This window comes from Notolepis coatsorum, assembly GCF_963971535.1.
Source record: "Notolepis coatsorum genome assembly, chromosome: 8".
Classification (NCBI taxonomy): Eukaryota; Metazoa; Chordata; class Actinopteri; order Aulopiformes; family Paralepididae; genus Notolepis; species Notolepis coatsorum.
The window spans coordinates 83,021,995-83,039,411 of NC_140172.1; the positions used below are offsets into that span (position 1 = coordinate 83,021,995).

Genomic DNA, 17,417 nt, shown 5'->3' on the forward strand with positions numbered 1-17,417 from the left:
ATGCTTCTCAAGTGTCTGATTCACAACGGAAACATTTTTATGCAGTCAGGCAGATACAGCAGTTCCTGCACACAACAAAACATTTGAGAAGTGTCAAAGTGGAAGATTTTTTTTAAGATTTAGAGATGTTTATTTTTTCAGCAAGGACTCAAATGAGGTTGAAGAACAATGGGGGGTACACTTCCCAGGACGTTTTTAGACTGAGAAAAATTGTGCAGAAGCTCAAAAAATTTGATAATATAATATTACCATGATAATGGAGCCTCTGATGTGTGGAGCCTGGCTGGACATTCAGGAAGGGAGTAGACCTGGGCTTGGACAGTGTCTGCAAGCAGTTGGGACAATGAAACTGAAAGATGTTGTGGATGTAGCCGGGTCAGAGGAAGTGGCTTCTTTATTGGGGCTGAGGACAGCCTGTCACAACAGGGTCTGTCTGGACGATTGGACTGAAGCGCGGAGCATCGGGGAACAATACTTGTTGCAGGAGTATTTCGGTGGAACGGAAGGTCCTGATGAAGGGGATCTTTTTCATGCCATCGGGGGACAATACCTGTTGCAGGATTATTTCAGAGGAACGGAGGGTCCTGATGAAGGGGATCTATTTCATGCGCTGAATATAAAAACGGACACAAATGGACTGAAGGGACCCGTCTTGGGTTGCTCATATGTTGTTCTTGATGAAATATTATGTGTTGAATGGACGCATGGATACTTTCTTTGTTTGGGTGGAGCTTCAATGTTTTTTTTGTTGTGTTGCAGAAGGACAGGTGTATTTAAATTTTTTTTATTGTAAGATCTCAGGTGGTTTTAAGTGTGATGGGGACACATGTTGCCCGATATAATGTGTAGTTAGTTATTTAATTGTATTGACACACGCATTGTAATGAGAATTATGTAAATAAATGTTTTTCTAAAATAAAAAAAAATCTCTCTCTCTCTCTCTCTCTCTCTCTCTCACCCGAACGTAGTTGCGCCGCGGTGTGTCTCTGGAAAACTAGGTCAGCTCAAAAGCACAAAACCAGACGGCACAACAACACTTCCGGTCGGGGGTTTTCAAAATAAAAGAGCGGTGTAAAAACAGGAAAGACATTTATTTTGTAAATTTGTGGCACAATTATTATCTTGAGACGTTTTCGTTTTTACGGAAACCTTAAAACGAAACGAAAACGAAAAAGATCAACATCGTTTTAGTCTGGACAAGGCCTTAATTAAAGTGGCCTTTTTTCAACATCAAACAGCGCAGAGTCCTGAAGGAAGACAGGAGTAGTAGTAACATTAATCACAAGTCAATTCAATCTAACATAGCCTTCACACTAACCTTCACAATACTAGCCTTCACACTACTAGCCTTCACACTACTAGCCTTCACACTAACCTTCACACTACTAGCCTTCACACTAACCTTCACACTACTAGCCTTCAAACTAACCTTCACAATACTAACCTTCACACTACTAGCCTTCACACTACTAGCCTTCACACTAACCTTCACACTACTAGCCTTCACACTACTAGCCTTCACACTAACCTTCACACTACTAGCCTTCAAACTGTTAGATCCTGATCATAATCAGCCAGTATCACCTCTTCATACTTGGCTATCGCGTCTCGCTCTGCCAATGAGATATCCTCTTATCTCCACGCACCTAGCGTGCACGCGAAACAAACAAATGCACCCACTTGCACGTGACCAAGCCACTCCCATGCGTCTCCCTATATGACGCCGGAAATGGTCACGCTCCACCTTCCTCATTTTGTTTCCAACGCGGAAGTAGCAGTGCACTCCATGAACTAGTTGTTATGAAAACATAGGGAGAAATTACACAATGTTGGGTATTCGCCAGAAGTTCACCAGCCCCCGGAACCTTCTCGGGACATCCTAACAGCGCAACGGGCCTGTCCAGGGTTTTCCTCGTCTCGTGACAGCGGACTAGTGTTGTCACGATACTGGAATTTCGACTTCGATACGATACCTTGAAAAGTATCGATATTCAATACCATTTTCGATAAAAAAAAATAAAAAAAAATATATATATATATTTTTTTTCCCTTTGTGCTTTTGTTGCTGGTTGATTCTCATCAGCTTCTCTCTGGTACTATAAGAGAAGATACATATAACACTTTTAAAACCCTTTGTTTATCTTTAGATCAGACATTTAAAAATAACTAAATTATCTAATCTAAATCAAACCCCTCTTAAAAACAAAAACCTGTTTAACCTAGCCATCTATAAAACATCATGCTAAAACTGTGAAACAAACTCCCCTAAAGAAAGAAATACATAGCAAACATGACTCAGTTATGCAATAGTGCTGCTGCTTTTTATTTGGTTAAAACAACTACAACAATTTTCTCCGGAGCTATACTCGGAGCATTTATTAACGTTACATTTTCAACAAGATTGCTGCTAATTAAATACTTCATGGAAATGGGGTAACGTTATGTCGAGTTCATACGTGTACTAGTGTAGTATGAATGAACTCGACTTAACGTTACTCCGTTTCCATTAAGTAATTATAAAAGGTGGCCAGCTAGCTAGCATAAGCTAACGGAGGAACGACTAGCTAACGCTAGCTAATAGCTGTATCGTTGGCACTGCTCTGTAACAACGCTTGCAAATGGGCTTTAGCTTTTCCTTCGTCGTTTACTTCAAACCCGAAGTACTTCCAAACAGCATTTCTGCTGTTTTCTTTATCCACAAGCACAAGTTGCGGAGGCTCTGCACTAGCCATCTTCGGAGCTAAAATCTTTGTTTACAAACTGAAGACAGGTCTGCGAGGGGGAGGGCTGCAGCGGAGGAGGCGGAGGAGGAGGAGGAGGAGGAGGAGAAGGAGGAGGGGCAAGCGTGCTCTGCAACAGCATGCGTCTGTCTGTCAACAACTTGCGGTAGAACACTGCAAGCAAGCCAGCTGGTATCGATACTGCAGAAAGTATCGATATTTCGGGAAATGAGTATTGAAACAGTTTTAAATATTCAGAATCGATATGTATCGATATTTTTGACAACACTACAGCGGACTGAGGGACGTCGCGCGACGGTTAGCAGTCGAGCTAAGTCGTGGACAGGTAGGGCCTGTGCTATCAGGCATTGATACTAGCATGGGTAATACTGCTCGTTGTCTCGTGAGACGACCGAGTGATGTATTGGCGCGGGGGCGGGATATTTGGGAAAACATTACTCTCTTTTGGAAGTTTTCCAAGTATCCTAGCGCGCAGCTAATGCTGATGCTACAATGTTGGGCCGCCGTTCCCCTTGTTCGCCGCCGAGGGCTGTCTTTACTGTCTTTTAACCATTCATGCTGACGGTCAATCGGTGTCTAATGTTGGGGGTTTAACAGGGGCTTGTTTACCATTTACATGGGTGGATGGGCTGAGGCTCAGGGCAGGTGTGCTTTTTGTGAATCTATGAATTGAAAATGGGGGTCCTTTTAACAATTGTGTGTATTGGGCTAGCCCATTCTGCAATATGTTAATGTAGTTTTAGCTCATTCATTCATTTATCCCTTCATGGGTGCACACCGCAGTGGAGGTTGTTGCATGCCTACTAGTGAGGCAGTGCTTCACTAGTAGTAGACTTTGGTCGGCAGCCACCACTGGTGTTCCGTGCTTAGTGAAGCAGGTGGCATCAGTCCTTTGCCCTGACATGGTGGAGCGGTGTCCCGCCCGGCCGACGCCATGAGTCGAGTCGGCAGGTGGCTGGTGGGCTGATGAAGCCTATACCGCCGCGGTACAGAATTAGCAGCGACTGGCAACATTGCTCAATTTGCTGTTTTTTCTGTCGGGTGGTGGGGCCATCGCGCGAGGTTTTGAGGTTATTCAGCTTTTGACCTAGCCGCAAGCTATAACTGCAAGCTATAACCGCAGGGAGCGCTAGGATGCTGTCAACGGTTGTTCACAGGCATTTTTGGTTGGAGCAATCTCCCCTCGAGGGGTCTCCTCCTCAGGGCTCCCCCCTCCGCGGGTGGACCTTGGTCTGTCCACGGAGGAGCGGGCGGTATTTGACCTAGGCCCCACACCGCGCAGCCAGACGTGAGAGCACGGCCTCGCCAGCGGCTGCAGCGAGGCCCCAGACCGGCGGCCATGTTTCCCCCGCCTGAGATACCCTAGGCACAAAGAAAACAGGTGATCACAAGGCCAACAGCCTCTCGGCCGAGGGATCGGCTACATTAGATGAGCACGCCCTAAAAAACCGTCGCCGTCGAGCTGTGTCTAGCACGCTCTCCGGTCACTCACCCCCGCCTACGCTACGGGACACAGGGTTCTGATTTGTTCCCTTTGGCTGCGGGCCGCATGCTTTCAGTGAAGTGCAAGTGGACCCACGTTTCGCTTCTCATGGGGACAGGGGCTGACACCCAGTTGCTAGCTAGGCCTGGGTCTGCCTGTGAAAATGCTGTGCTGTCAAGCGGCTCCCATGCCACACGTTCTGCGTCTGTGTTTGGTGAGCCTGGTGTCGTGTCTGTCGACGGAAAAGGTTGTCAGCGGGGGAACTCGAGGCCCAGGAGGTCGCAGCGTGAGTTCCCCCAGCCCCGCCCTCGCCAGGCCGGGTATCACGTTAGTGCCTCCCCCGACCGGAAGACCGGCGGTGGTCAGTCAGGCACGCGTGGTTTGGGTGGTAGTAATATCACTACAGGGCTACGGTGTGTAGGAACCCACCCTATCGGGCAGTGTGGGGGCCACACGCCTTGCATGTCCAGCTGCAGAGCAGGCTATCCTCAGCAGTCCATGCCGGGAAGATGCTCAGTGGGGGAGCTTATGTCACCAAGTGTGATGGCCACTCTCCCTGTATCAGACCGGCCCTTTCTGTCGGGGTCCCCCCTTGGGTGCGATTGCCTCGTTGGTAGAGTCAGGGTGCGATATCCCGGCTCCACGAGACACCCTGCTCGCGCGGTTGGCAAGACCAGGGTTGACAACGCACAGCGGGAGGGACCGGGCCACCTATCTACGATTCCTAGCGGACCAGCGGCAGTTGGCGGCAGGGGCGCTTTGGAATTTTACCACGTATGGCTGCAGTGGTAGCCATATGTCGGTGTGTATGGAGAGAACGCTGAGGGCGGCGCTTGTGTTACAGTTTACACACCGCCGCCCTCCGTTTGAGTTTGGTACAGACTATTATCAGAGTCCGCGGCAGTGACAGCCCTGGTCGAGGAGATTCGTTCTCTGGCGGCGAAGCAGGCCGTCGTCGTGGTCCCGAGAGGGCGCGGTGAGCGGCGTTTCCTCCCGATATTCTCTGGTGCCCGAGAAATCGGGGGGGGGGGGGGGGTCAGACCCATACTGGACCTGTCCCATGGAAGGTTCAGAATGTTGACCGTCACCCACCTGTTAGACGCTGACAGGTGGGGGACTGGTTCACCTCCATAGACCTGTAGGATGCGTATTCGCATCCTGATCTTCCATCCTAGGACATACAAGTTTCAAGTTTCAAGTTTCTTTAATAGTTGTCATACAGAAGTACAGAATACTTTCATACAAAATGCTTCTTACTGTTACGCTCCAGAGACTGTGCTAGACAAGATAGTATCAAATAACATAGTATAGCATGTAATTTAGAAGAAGAAAATGAGGTCACAGTGTTCGGTATAGACATATGTACAATGTTCTGAGTTACCATATAATATACAATACTATGCAGTGTACTAATGTACAGTACTATATAGTGCAAAGCAGAAATGGGATGAGGTACAATTTAGGTACAATTTACAGTAAGGTGTACGAGTTGTAGTGCAATCCTTCATCAATAAATATAAAGTGTGGGGAGTGGGTGCTACAGTGTGTTTGTTTAAAGTGGGTGTGTGCTATAAAGTGTGTGGAGTGGGTGCTACAGTGTGTTTGTTTAAAGTGAGTGTGTGCGTGTGGATGTGTGTGCTATGTGCGTTTGGTGGTTGTTGTTGTGTAGTGTTCATTGTTCGTTTAGCAGCCTGATGGCCTGGGGATAGAAGCTTCTTCTGAGTCTTTCTGTGCTCACCTTGAGACTCCGGTATCGCTTGCCTGACCGCAGCAGTTCAAAGAGGCAGTTGTTCGGGTGACTGGAGTCTTTAATGATTCTCTTAGCCTTGCCGGAGCTACCTACGCTTCCTTTGCAGGGCTTAGCGTACGAGTACCAGAGGCTGCTGTTCGGCTACTCTCTGGCTCCCCGCATCTTCACCAAGTGCGTGGAGACCGTGCTGGGGTCTCTGCGTCATCGGGGGATACAAATTTTATTCTACCCTGGACGACGTTCTGGTCCTCGGCCGGTCAGAGAAGATCGCCAGGTTTCATACCAGGTAGGTGGTGGAATTCCTCACCAGCCTGGGTTTTGCTGTAGACTGAAAGTAGAGTACTCCTCTTCCCAGTCAACGGGTGGAGTACTTGGGCTTATTTCTAAGCTCAAGGTCTATATGGGCATCCCTCTCAGAGCGGCGGCGAGTGAATGTTCTCGGCGCGCTCGGGAGGTTCCGTCCTAGGACGGTTACAGCGCTGTCCGTGATGCGCCTGCTCGGTATGATGGCATCTGCTCACTCTGTGGTCCCTCTTGGCCTCCTCTTCATGAGGAGGATACAGAGGTGGTTTTTCCAGTATGGAAATGGACCCGGTGAGAGACAAGTGGAAGCGGCTGAAGGTTCCCATGTCAGTACTGGGGGACCTCGTCCTCTGGGGAGGGCCTGGGGCCCTCACCAGCGGGGTCCCCGTGGGCAGCAGGCTGTCACACGTCACGGTCTTCACCGACGCCTCCCTCACGTGTCGGGCCAATGCAGTAGGGGGCAGCTGGCAAGGCCATGCTGCCCGGTCTGCACTACATTCAATGTGTTGGAATTGAAGGCAGTCCTTCTGGTCCTCAAACGGCTCGGCCACCTTGTGGTGGGCAAGCATGTTTTGATCAGGACGGACAACACGACGTCAGCGTCGTATATTGAGTGCGCTCCCCCCGTCTGCACCGGTCAAGCTCTGGCTATGGGCGTTCTCCATCTGCGCAGCCTGAGGGCTCTCCACATCCCCGGCAGGGAGAATGTGGGTGCAGTCGCGGGGCGGTCCTCACCCTGACGAGTGGGGACTACGTCCAGACATAGTCAGACAGGTCTGGTACCGATTCCGTGGCCGCCCGAGATTCTGTACGCATTCCCCCCATAAACCTGATAGCTCAGCTGTTGGGGCGGGTACGTCAGGAGCGCAGGACTTTGATCCTGGTCGCGCCGGGCCGGGGCTCAGCTGTGTGGTTCCCAGCCCTGATTCAGCTCTTGGTGGCCCCGCCGTGGCCTGTTCCGTGGTCACCGTGGGACCTCTCTCAGGCACGCGGAACTCTGTTCTGCCTCCTGTTCTGGGGCAGCCTCTAGGCTTGGCTGCTGAATGAGTGAATCTGGTGGGGATGCATCTTGACTCTTCTGTGGTTAACGCCATCCGGTACTCGCGCGCTCCGTCCACTACCGCGGCTTATGCTGGGAAGTGGCTTATGGTCGAGTGTGGGGGCAGAACATTGTTCAGCCACCCTCTCGTGAAGCGTTTCCTGCTTGGCGCTCTGCGTCTCAAGCCTGTGGAACACTCTCTGTCTCCGAGTTGGGACCTCCAACTGGTCCTGGGCCGGTTGTCGGAGGCCCTGTTTGAGCCTCTTGAGCAGGCGCCATTGGATCGGCTGTCCTTTAAGACCACGTTCCTTTTGGCCATCACCTCCACTAAGCGCGTGGGTGAGCTGTGTGCTCTCTCGGTGCGGCCTGAGTGCCTGTCTATTCGGCCGATAGCGGTGCGACTCTGAGGCCTAATCCAGTCTTCGTGCCAAAGAATATCCGGAGCTCTTTTCGCTCCAGGGATATTCGCTCCAGGGATATTTCATCCACCTCCTCACACTAGTGAGTTGGAGGCGAGCCTTCACCTGTCGTGTCCTGTCCGTGCACTGGGGGTTTACCTCAGTCGGACACAGGATCTCAGGGCTTCCGATCAACTGTTTGTTTGTTACGGTGGCCCTGTCCAAGCAGCGCCTGTCACATTGGTTGTGCGAGGGCATTGCCCTTTGCTACACGTTGGCTGGACAGGTCCCCCCCCCCGGGGGCGTCAGGGCGCACTCCACTCGTGGAGTGGCGGCCTCTGCTGCCCTGTTAGGGGGGGCCTCGGTGGAGGACATCTGTGCTGCGGCCTCCTGGTCCTCCCCGGGTCCTTTCGTTAAGTTTTACCTCGTGGACATGACTGGGGGTTCTGTCTCCCAGGCGGTTCAGAGGTCTGGGACCTCTCCTGCGTCCCGCCATTTGGTGGGCTAGCAGGGGTGTGTGGGTGTGGGCCACAGGGTGCTGTGTCACACGTGGTCCAGCCTGTGCTGTGCGTTCAGGGGTGCCTGGTTCCCCCTTTTTCGCACTTTGGTGGAGTTGACTGCCTCCCCCCCTTTGTTAGGACGGGTGGGTGGACGGGACTCCCCTCCGGGACTCCGCTCTGCCCCATATCTCATTGGCAGAGCGAGACGCGATAGCCAAGTATGATATATAACGAAAGGTTATTTGATATATAACGAAAGGTTATTTCATAACGTAGTTATATGAATACTGGCTGAGCGCCTCGCTCTTAGCGCCCTGGGGTCCCTTGGATGGTTTTCCGCTTATGGAAATTGATCTGGGAAGGTGGTGCGTGACCATTTCCGGCGTCATATAGGGAGACGCATGGGAGTGGCTTGGTCACGTGCAAGTGGGTGCATTTGTTTGTTTCGCGTGCACGCTAGGTGCATAGAGATAAGAGGATATCTCATTGGCAGAGCAATACGCTCAGCCAGTATTCATATAACTAGGTTATGAAATAACCTTTCGTTTCTGCGTTGTGTTTATCTCTTGATCTTCTCATACCGGCTGTACAATCTTTGTCATTCCCCTTTAATGCAATCCGTAATCATAAGAATTCACCACCGTCAGACGTGGTACCTTTCTTGGAAAACGTTGTTTATTACATAAAAAAAGCCTCTGTAATCAGATGGAAACCAATTCTGTAATTGTCCTTAAAAAGTCTTGGGAAGAAACTAAATTCATTATTCTAATGATCTCTCCTTTCACCCCGCTCGGTGGTCATCGCGGCCTGGCTGTTATCCCAAAAGCCTGTCGTCGTGGCACTTTACTGTCCTTTACTGTATCTCCTGTCATTAGTCCGATGGTTCTGGGCCTTGTCGGAGCCAACCACCATTTCCCGTTAGCCGAAGCTAATGATCTCCCCTCCCTCACCCGGCGAGGAAACTCACATCATAACGTCTTCTCCCTAGCAACGGGGGCCCGCCCCCTTTCCTCGTTACTATGTGACGCTGCCATGGCAACTGCTTTTAACCTTTAGTATGGTTCGATGTCAAACTCTCCATAGTTCTCTCTGACCAAATCTGCACTGTTCTCAGTCCTTATCAGTGTTTATGTTTAACAAGCTGAACCACCTCGAAGCCCTGGGCTCTATCTTAGTCTGCTGCTAACATACTGATTCTCTCAGCCGTCCTCCTGCTCTGAGATGGCTATAAGTAGATGCTGTCATCCACCAATATTTATACATTATACACTTTGAAAAACATCGATTTCCTTCAAAACTAACCTTCACAATACTAGCCTTCACATTACTAGCCTTCACATTACTAGCCTTCACACTACTAACCTTCACACTACTAACCTTCACACTATTAGCCTTCACACTACTAGCCTTCACACTACTAACTTTCACACTACTAACCTTCACAATACTAACCTTCACACTAACCTTCACACTACTAACCTTCACACTACTAGCCTTCACAATACTAACCTTCACACTACTAGCCTTCACACTAACCTTCACACTACTAACCTTCACAATATTAGCCTTCACACTACTAGCCTTCACACTAACCTTCACACTACTAACCTTCAAACTACTAACCTTCACAATATTAGCCTTCACACTACTAGCCTTCACATTACTAACCTTCACACTACAACTACAAATGAAATAGGATTTCTACTGTGTCTGTAACAGAGAATTTCCTAATTTTCTGCACATAATGTTTGGTGTACAGCCACGAAAAAAGCCAAATCAGACAGATCATTTAGATAATTTCCATCACTATGAGAGACAAGGCAGCCAGTATACACGCGCACACACACACACACACACACACACACACACACACACACACACACACACACACACACACACACACACACACACACACACACACACACACACACACACACACACACACACACACACACACACACACACACACACACACACACACCTGAGCTGGCGAACTGGAGGGCACTGTGCTGCATTTGAGGACTCAAGACCCCGCTGACGTACTGTCCGCCTACGTTTCCCAGCATGCCCTGGCTAGTCAGGCCCATCTGAGTGGTGGTGGAGGAGGAGGAGGAGGAGGCGGGACCATGATGCGGATGAGGGGAGGAGTGGGTGAGGAGGAGGTGCTGCTGCTGCTGTAGAGGGAGTCCGGGGGAGAGAGGAGGAGAGGAGAACGGGCTAGAGGAAAGAGGAGGAGAGGCGAGGCCGGTACCGTAGTTAGCTGGGTAGGGGAACTGTTGTGGGTTGCCCTGTGGGATGCGCGGGTTGGCACCGCCACCGATGGGCACAGCGGACGCTGTAGGGGTGCCAGCGCCGGCGGCCATGTTGAGACCCTGCGCCCGCATCATCATGGTGTGCTGCTGCTGGACGTGCTGCTGCTGCTGCCTCTGGCGCAGGTGGTTGCTGAGGTACTCGCGCTGGCGCTGGGCCAACATCTGGGCGTTGAGGGCTCCCTGTGAGAGGAACACACATACATACAGTACACACACATGTTGAACGACATGGAGAAGCAGCGGATCGTGCTATAAGTGAAAGGTCACAGGTTCAAGGGATGATGGTCAAGATTGCAGTGACTGTTCTACCCCCACATTGGTTATGTGCACCACTGAGGTCATGGATCAGCTTCATACCGTCTTCTGTCCGACCTACAACGTCTAAACCATGCATGTTCTAGTTCAGCGGTTGGGAACCTATGGCTCTTCCGGTGACGGCATATGGCTCCCAGACAATTTTGAGTTAAAAAGAATCTTTTTTAAAGAATATAATAATCTGTTTGGAACTGATTTTAAAATACTTGGGATATTTCTTAACATTATGGTCGCCAAAAACGCCTTACCACGTCATTCCTCGCCATGCTCATTCTGCCAAAGACGCCGTACCACGTCTTTGATATCAATATTAAAAAAATCTGTGATCGCAATCATATTTATCCCCCGGAGACTTGAGATCTACTGTTGATCCCCTCTCAACTCTCCAACGGTTCAAGAGCGCCATCTGGTGGCCGATCGGCGGATCGCCCAGACCGGAAACAGGAAATGGAAGCTGGTGCTCATTCCAATTCGGTCCGATCACTCGCTAATAGTCCCAGGACTCGAGCTAGACGCAATGGATAGCAATCAGTTACCAATAACTCGATAAACAACATGATTTGGACGTATATACTATATTATACAACCTGGAGATGGATCGCATATTTCTACATCCCATAATAGGAATATTTCTGCTCCACGCTCATCGCCCAACGGCCCGAGGAGACTGGGGTAAGATTCAGCGTTATTTTTTAACGTGTTCGATATAAACTGCTCTGATGATCATATCACCCACACTAGATGAATCATCCAACGTTGGCCACGGAATTATAAACGACCCCCCCCCCATCCGGTCGACATCAGATGATAAGTAGTAACTTCTAGAAGCACGTCCATTTGAAATGTTTTATCTCGCGCCGATTGCTATCAAACTGTATACAATCATCAATATAATGCATTTAGGGCTATAAATCACGTTCTGGAGATAGCTGCAGAAAACGATAAAAACATACTTATACTTTAGACCGTATTTTAGTATGAATATGTGAATGAAAAAGTATAACGTTGCTACACCCTGAACAATAGATACTTGATGTTGAATGGGCCATAGTAATGTCAATTTAGCAATACAATTTAAAAAGTTATAGCCCTGCAAAGAAGGGGAACTTCTCCATAGACAAATAGAGCTGGCGTGGGATGGTTTATTAAGAATATAAGCCTGGCGACCAAAGTGTTAATAATAATACTGTGTCATTTTAAAGTAAACAGAAATTAGCTTTGAAGATACATTTCACGGGTCACCCGTGGGTCGGGTCGGAAACCAATGGCTCAAGAGCATGTCCGGGTCATTGTAAAGGTGAAGAAATCAATTTGATCAGATAGCCAACTAGTTTATCCGCTTCAACCCTTGTAACGGAAAAGATGGCGAAAAGAAAAAAATACTATGATTACTGTGCATTCCAGGCTGCATGGACAGAGGAATGTGCATTTGTGGAGAGAACAGGATCTGTGGTATGTCTAATATGCAATGATAAAATTGCATCGATGAAACGGTCAAATATAAAGTGGCACGTCGATACGCACCATGCTTCATTTGCATCGAAATATCCAGCGGGGGACAGCAGGAAAAGGGCATGCGAGGAGCTACAGCGGAAAGTGCAGACGAGTCAGCAGCAACTACGTATGTGGACTAAGCAAGGTGAGGGGAATTCCGCTAGCTTTGCTGGTGCTTTGGCAATAGTAAGGAATGGAAAGCCATTCACAGATGGCGAGTATGCCAAAACATTCATGCTTGATGTGGCCAATGAACTGTTTGATGACTTCCAAAATAAAGACAAGATAATCAAACGAATAAAAGACATGCCCCTGTCAGCAAGAACTGTGCACGATCGTAGCATCATGATGGCAAATACGGTGTCGAGGAAACACAAATTAAGGACATAAACACGGGGCCTACTTTTCTCTTGCGCTAGATGAGTCAACAGACGTTAGCCATCTATCTCAGTGCAGTATAATTGCCAGGTATGCTGCAGGTGATACTGCGTGAGGAAAGCTTGGCTGTTTTGCCAATGAAAGGGACAACAAGAGGAGAGGATTTATTCATGTGTTTCATGGAGTTTGCTAAAGAAAAAAAAATACCGATGGATAAACTTATTTCTGTCTGTACTGATGGTGCACCCTGTATGTTGGGGAAGAACAAAGGATTTGTAGCGCTTCTCCGTGAACATGAAAAGAGAGCCATCCTAAGTTTTCATTGCATCCTGTACCAGGAGGCACTTTGCGCTCAGACGTGTGGCCAGGAGCTTGGTGAGGTGATGTCGCTGGTCATTCGAGTGGTCAACTTTATTGTTGCCCGAGCTTTAAATGATCGCCAGTTTAAAGCTCTGTTAGAAGAAGTTGGGAATCATTATCCCGGTCTGCTTTTACACAGCAACGTGCGTTGGTTGTCAAGGGGGAAGGTGCTCAGCCGTTTTGCAGCTTGCCTGAGTGAAATCCGGACTTTTCTTGAAATGAAAGGCGTCAAGCATCCTGAGCTAGACAACACTGACTGGCTTCTGCAGTTTCACTATCTCGTGGACATAACTGGTCATCTGAACCAGCTCAATGTAAAAATGCAAGGTATTGGACATACAATCTCATCCCTTCAACAAGCAGTGTTTGCATTTGAAAGCAAGCTGGAAGTCTTTCTCAGGGACATTGAAACAGGTCGTCTTCTGCACTTTGAAAGACTGCAACAATTTAGAGATGCATGCTTAGCAAGTGACCCCACTCAACATCTGGATCTCTAGCAGCTAGCTGGCTTTACGTCCAATCTCCTGCAGTCATTCAAAGCACGTTTTGGAGAATTTCGTGCACGCACTGGTCTTTTCAAGTTCATCACTCATCCACATGAGTGTGCAGTGGACAAAATCGACCTGACATGCATCCCCGGGGTCTCTATCGGAGACTTTGAGCTGGAAGTTGCTGACCTGAAGGCATCAGACATGTGGATGAGTAAGTTCAAGTCACTTAATGGAGAGTTGGAAACTCTTGCGCGACAGCGAGCAGAGCTAGCGAGGGAACACAAGTGGACAGAAATGAAAAATCTTCAACCTGAAGACCAGCTGATTCTTAAAACTTGGAACGAGCTTCCTGTGACATACCACACAATGCAGAGTGTGTATTGCCGTATTGACCATGTTTGGCTCTACATATGCATGTGAGCAGTCATTCTCGCATATGAGGAACATTAAGACCAACCTAGGCTCACGTTTAACTGATGGAAGCCTCAACGCCTGCATGAAGCTCAACCTCACCACGTATGAACCAGACTACAAGGCCATCAGAAAAACCATGCAGCACCAGAAGTCGCATTAAAAGTAAGACATATTTAATTTATTATACGTTAAAAATACTATATGGCTCTCAATGAAATATATTTAAAAAAAAAAGGTTCCTGACCACTGTTCTAGTTAATTGCTGGGTTAAGTACTTTCTATTCACATAATGCTTACTACATGTATCTATTCTATTCACATATATGCTTACTACATGTATCTATTCTATTCACATGTATGCTTACTACATGTATCTATTGCTATGTCCACCCATCACAAACACGCAAACTGTCTAACGCCTGTCGCCGTCTCCCTGTGAGTGGCTGTCTCGTGGTGATGACTGGAGTGGTGGACGTCCCATGATGATGGCCGGGAGGATGCAACCCTCTCTACGCCGCCCCCATACCTCAAATGGATTCGTCATCAGCTCTATTTTCAATCTTTCAAAATGTTCTTATGTACCCCAGTTGCTATTGCATGTACTTATTTGTGTTTCATTACACATATGTACAGGCTTATCAACTGTTTTGCCTTTATAGCAACACTACTATCACCGACATCTAAGAAGGGAGATCCCTCCTTGAACGGCCCTTCTAAGGTTTCTCCCATCCACATTGCCTGTGGTGCTGTTTTCCTATTGCTAGGTTTTTAGTGAGTTTTTCCTTACCTTCGTGTGGGGTATGTCTGGGAGTGTTGCATTTATTTATTTTACATTTTATTTTGGATTTCATGGTATTTTTTGTTTTGTTCTTAATTTATTGTGATTCTTCTTGACTTGTTTAAAGAACACTTTCTGCGCCAATAACGTATATTGCCCGACGTATATTGCTCATTATTGCCCAACAACCGCTGAGTGCCAATAACGAGTATACTCGTTATTTGGCCCGTTTTTCCAACTTTAACTCATTGGACGCCACGGATTAGCCTCATCCTGTAGTAGCTACCGCCACCGCTGTAAACGGTGGGAGTCGCTCACATTGTTTGCAGGGCTATAACTATTTAAATATTATAGCTATATATGCAATACTATGGCCCATTTGACATCGAGTATCTATCGTTCAAGATGTGGAAAAGGATTTAAAAAAAAATGTTGTATCTACTTTTTCTCCCATTTTCTATTTTTCTCCCATCCCAATTTCGTATTGTCCAATTCTACCCTCCCCTGTCTCGAACGTTGTTAGGCCATGCCTCCCACAAGCCGGCTGCAATGTGGACTAAGCCTTACATCACGTGTCCCCTCCGGTACTCGAGGAAGCAGCAGTCACATCTTTTCACCTGCACAGCGCGATCTCTCAGCGTCGGGGGTCTGCGTTTGGAGGGCACGCCGCCCCCGTCGCTTCCTGATTCTGCTGCGCAGGCGCACCAACCGACCTGTAGGAGTCGCTGTCCACAACGTCCGATCCCCACCCATCAGCTTCCCACCCCCTAATACTGCCAATTGTATTAGTATGAACGACCAGGAAAGCTGATAGCAATGCGGAGAGCTGGGCTCGAACCCAACGTATCCTGCATTGGTGGTGAGCGCCTTGCCCACTGCACCACCTAGCCGCCCCAAAAAATAATTAATATTTTTTCCATCCATACATTCCCGTTTTATACCGTGGTGAATATAAGTATGGTTTTAGAGCGGCTTAGGGTAATTCCTGGGAGGCTAGTATTAGGCCGCAACGCATATTATACTTAATCCATTGGCATTTCCTCCCTATACACGCTACAATAAAAAATTCAAATGCATATGATCGGTATATTATGTTCCATCATGCATACATGAAAGGGGGGGGGGTCGTTTCTGATGAATTGATTGTCAATAACGGCATTCGTTAGTACAACAGCATACGCTGATCAGGGCGATGGCTATGAAAACAATGCACAACCAAGCTGAAATTGACGTTAACACTTTGGGTGCCGGGAGCCGTCTTTAGACGTCTTTGCTGGCCATGCTAAAGTTGCCGGGGGACGCTGTACATCGTCTTTATATCAATATTTCAAAAATCTGCGATCGGATTCATAATGTCCCTCCGCTGGCCTGAGATCCACCAGCAGGACCCACTGAGCTCTCTGGCGGTTCAGGAGCGCCATCTGGTGGCCGATCGGCGCAAGCGCTTAACAGGAAGCGCACTAGAGGTTTTGCTAGACGTCCGTATTGCTTCCGGCCACTCGGTACATGTCCCGTGACTCTAGCTTGTCACTCTACATAGCGATCGATTGCCAATAACTCGATAAACAACATGATTTGGACGTATATACCATTATACAAGCTGGAGATGGACCGGGTAATAATATATCCCATAATGATAAAATTTCTACTCGACGATGATCGCCCAACGGCGCGCGGAGACTGGGGTGAGTTTCAGCGTGTAACGTTACCGTCTTCGATAATAACTGATATTATCAACATTTGACCCACATTAGATGATTGGTATAACGCTGCCCACGGAATTATAAACGCCCCCTCGCCCATCCGGTCAACATCAGATGACGTGTAGTAACTTCTAGAAGTACGTCTAGTTGGAATTTTTTATATCGCGCTGATTGCCATCAAACTGTATTTCATCATCAATATAATGCATTTGGGGCTATATATCACGTTCTGGAGAAAGCTGCAGAAAGAGATGAAAACATACTTATACATTAGACCATACTTTACTATGAATATGTGAATGAAAAAGTTTAACGTTGCTACACAATGAACAATACATATAGGACTTTGAATGGGCCCTAATAATGGCAATGTAGCAATAGAATTTAAAAAGTTATAGCCCTGCAAAGAAGGGGACTTTCTCCATAGACAAATAGCGCTGGCAATCTATGGTATATCATTAATTTAACCTTAGGCAACCAAAGTGTTAAATTGCTCTGACCTGTGGCCGATGAGATTCCAATCAATACTGGAAATCGCGATCAAACAATTGGAATATTCTTTTTGGGATACCTCCTAGTAAAGGTAAGGACTATATGACATCAATGCTACTTTGATCCAACAATGATTTCACATCGATCGCAACGATCAACGTATGTATGCCGTTGCTGACGATCAGAGCATCAACAAACTACCCCCCCCCCCACCTTTGATGCATTCATAATTAACATAATACCTATTATATACAGGGATTAAAGCACAAAAAATCTCCTGACTGAACTTTTTTTCAGGCCAAGTCATATTCTTATTTTAACCTCCACTGTATTTATTTTTTAATAGCGTTAGCGTTTTAAGGGAGCCTACTTGTAGAGCCTACTGTCCTGACTATGACTATAGACCCTACTGTTGTGGTTGTCACGCCAGGCAGGGAGGCTGTGTGCTGGAGAGCGCGAATGCAAG

General features: G+C 47.8%; 1 protein-coding gene across 1 annotated transcript in view; it reads right to left on the bottom strand.

The window, feature by feature from the left end:
• Nucleotides 1-17,417, bottom strand: part of LOC311233496 (nuclear receptor coactivator 2-like) — a 158,669-nt gene that overhangs the window by 30,470 nt on the left and 110,782 nt on the right. The window contains exon 18 of the mRNA XM_084320463.1: nucleotides 10,466-10,706. Within this exon, the coding sequence (XP_084176589.1) occupies nucleotides 10,466-10,706 (241 nt within the window). The remainder of the gene's footprint in view (nucleotides 1-10,465; nucleotides 10,707-17,417) is intronic.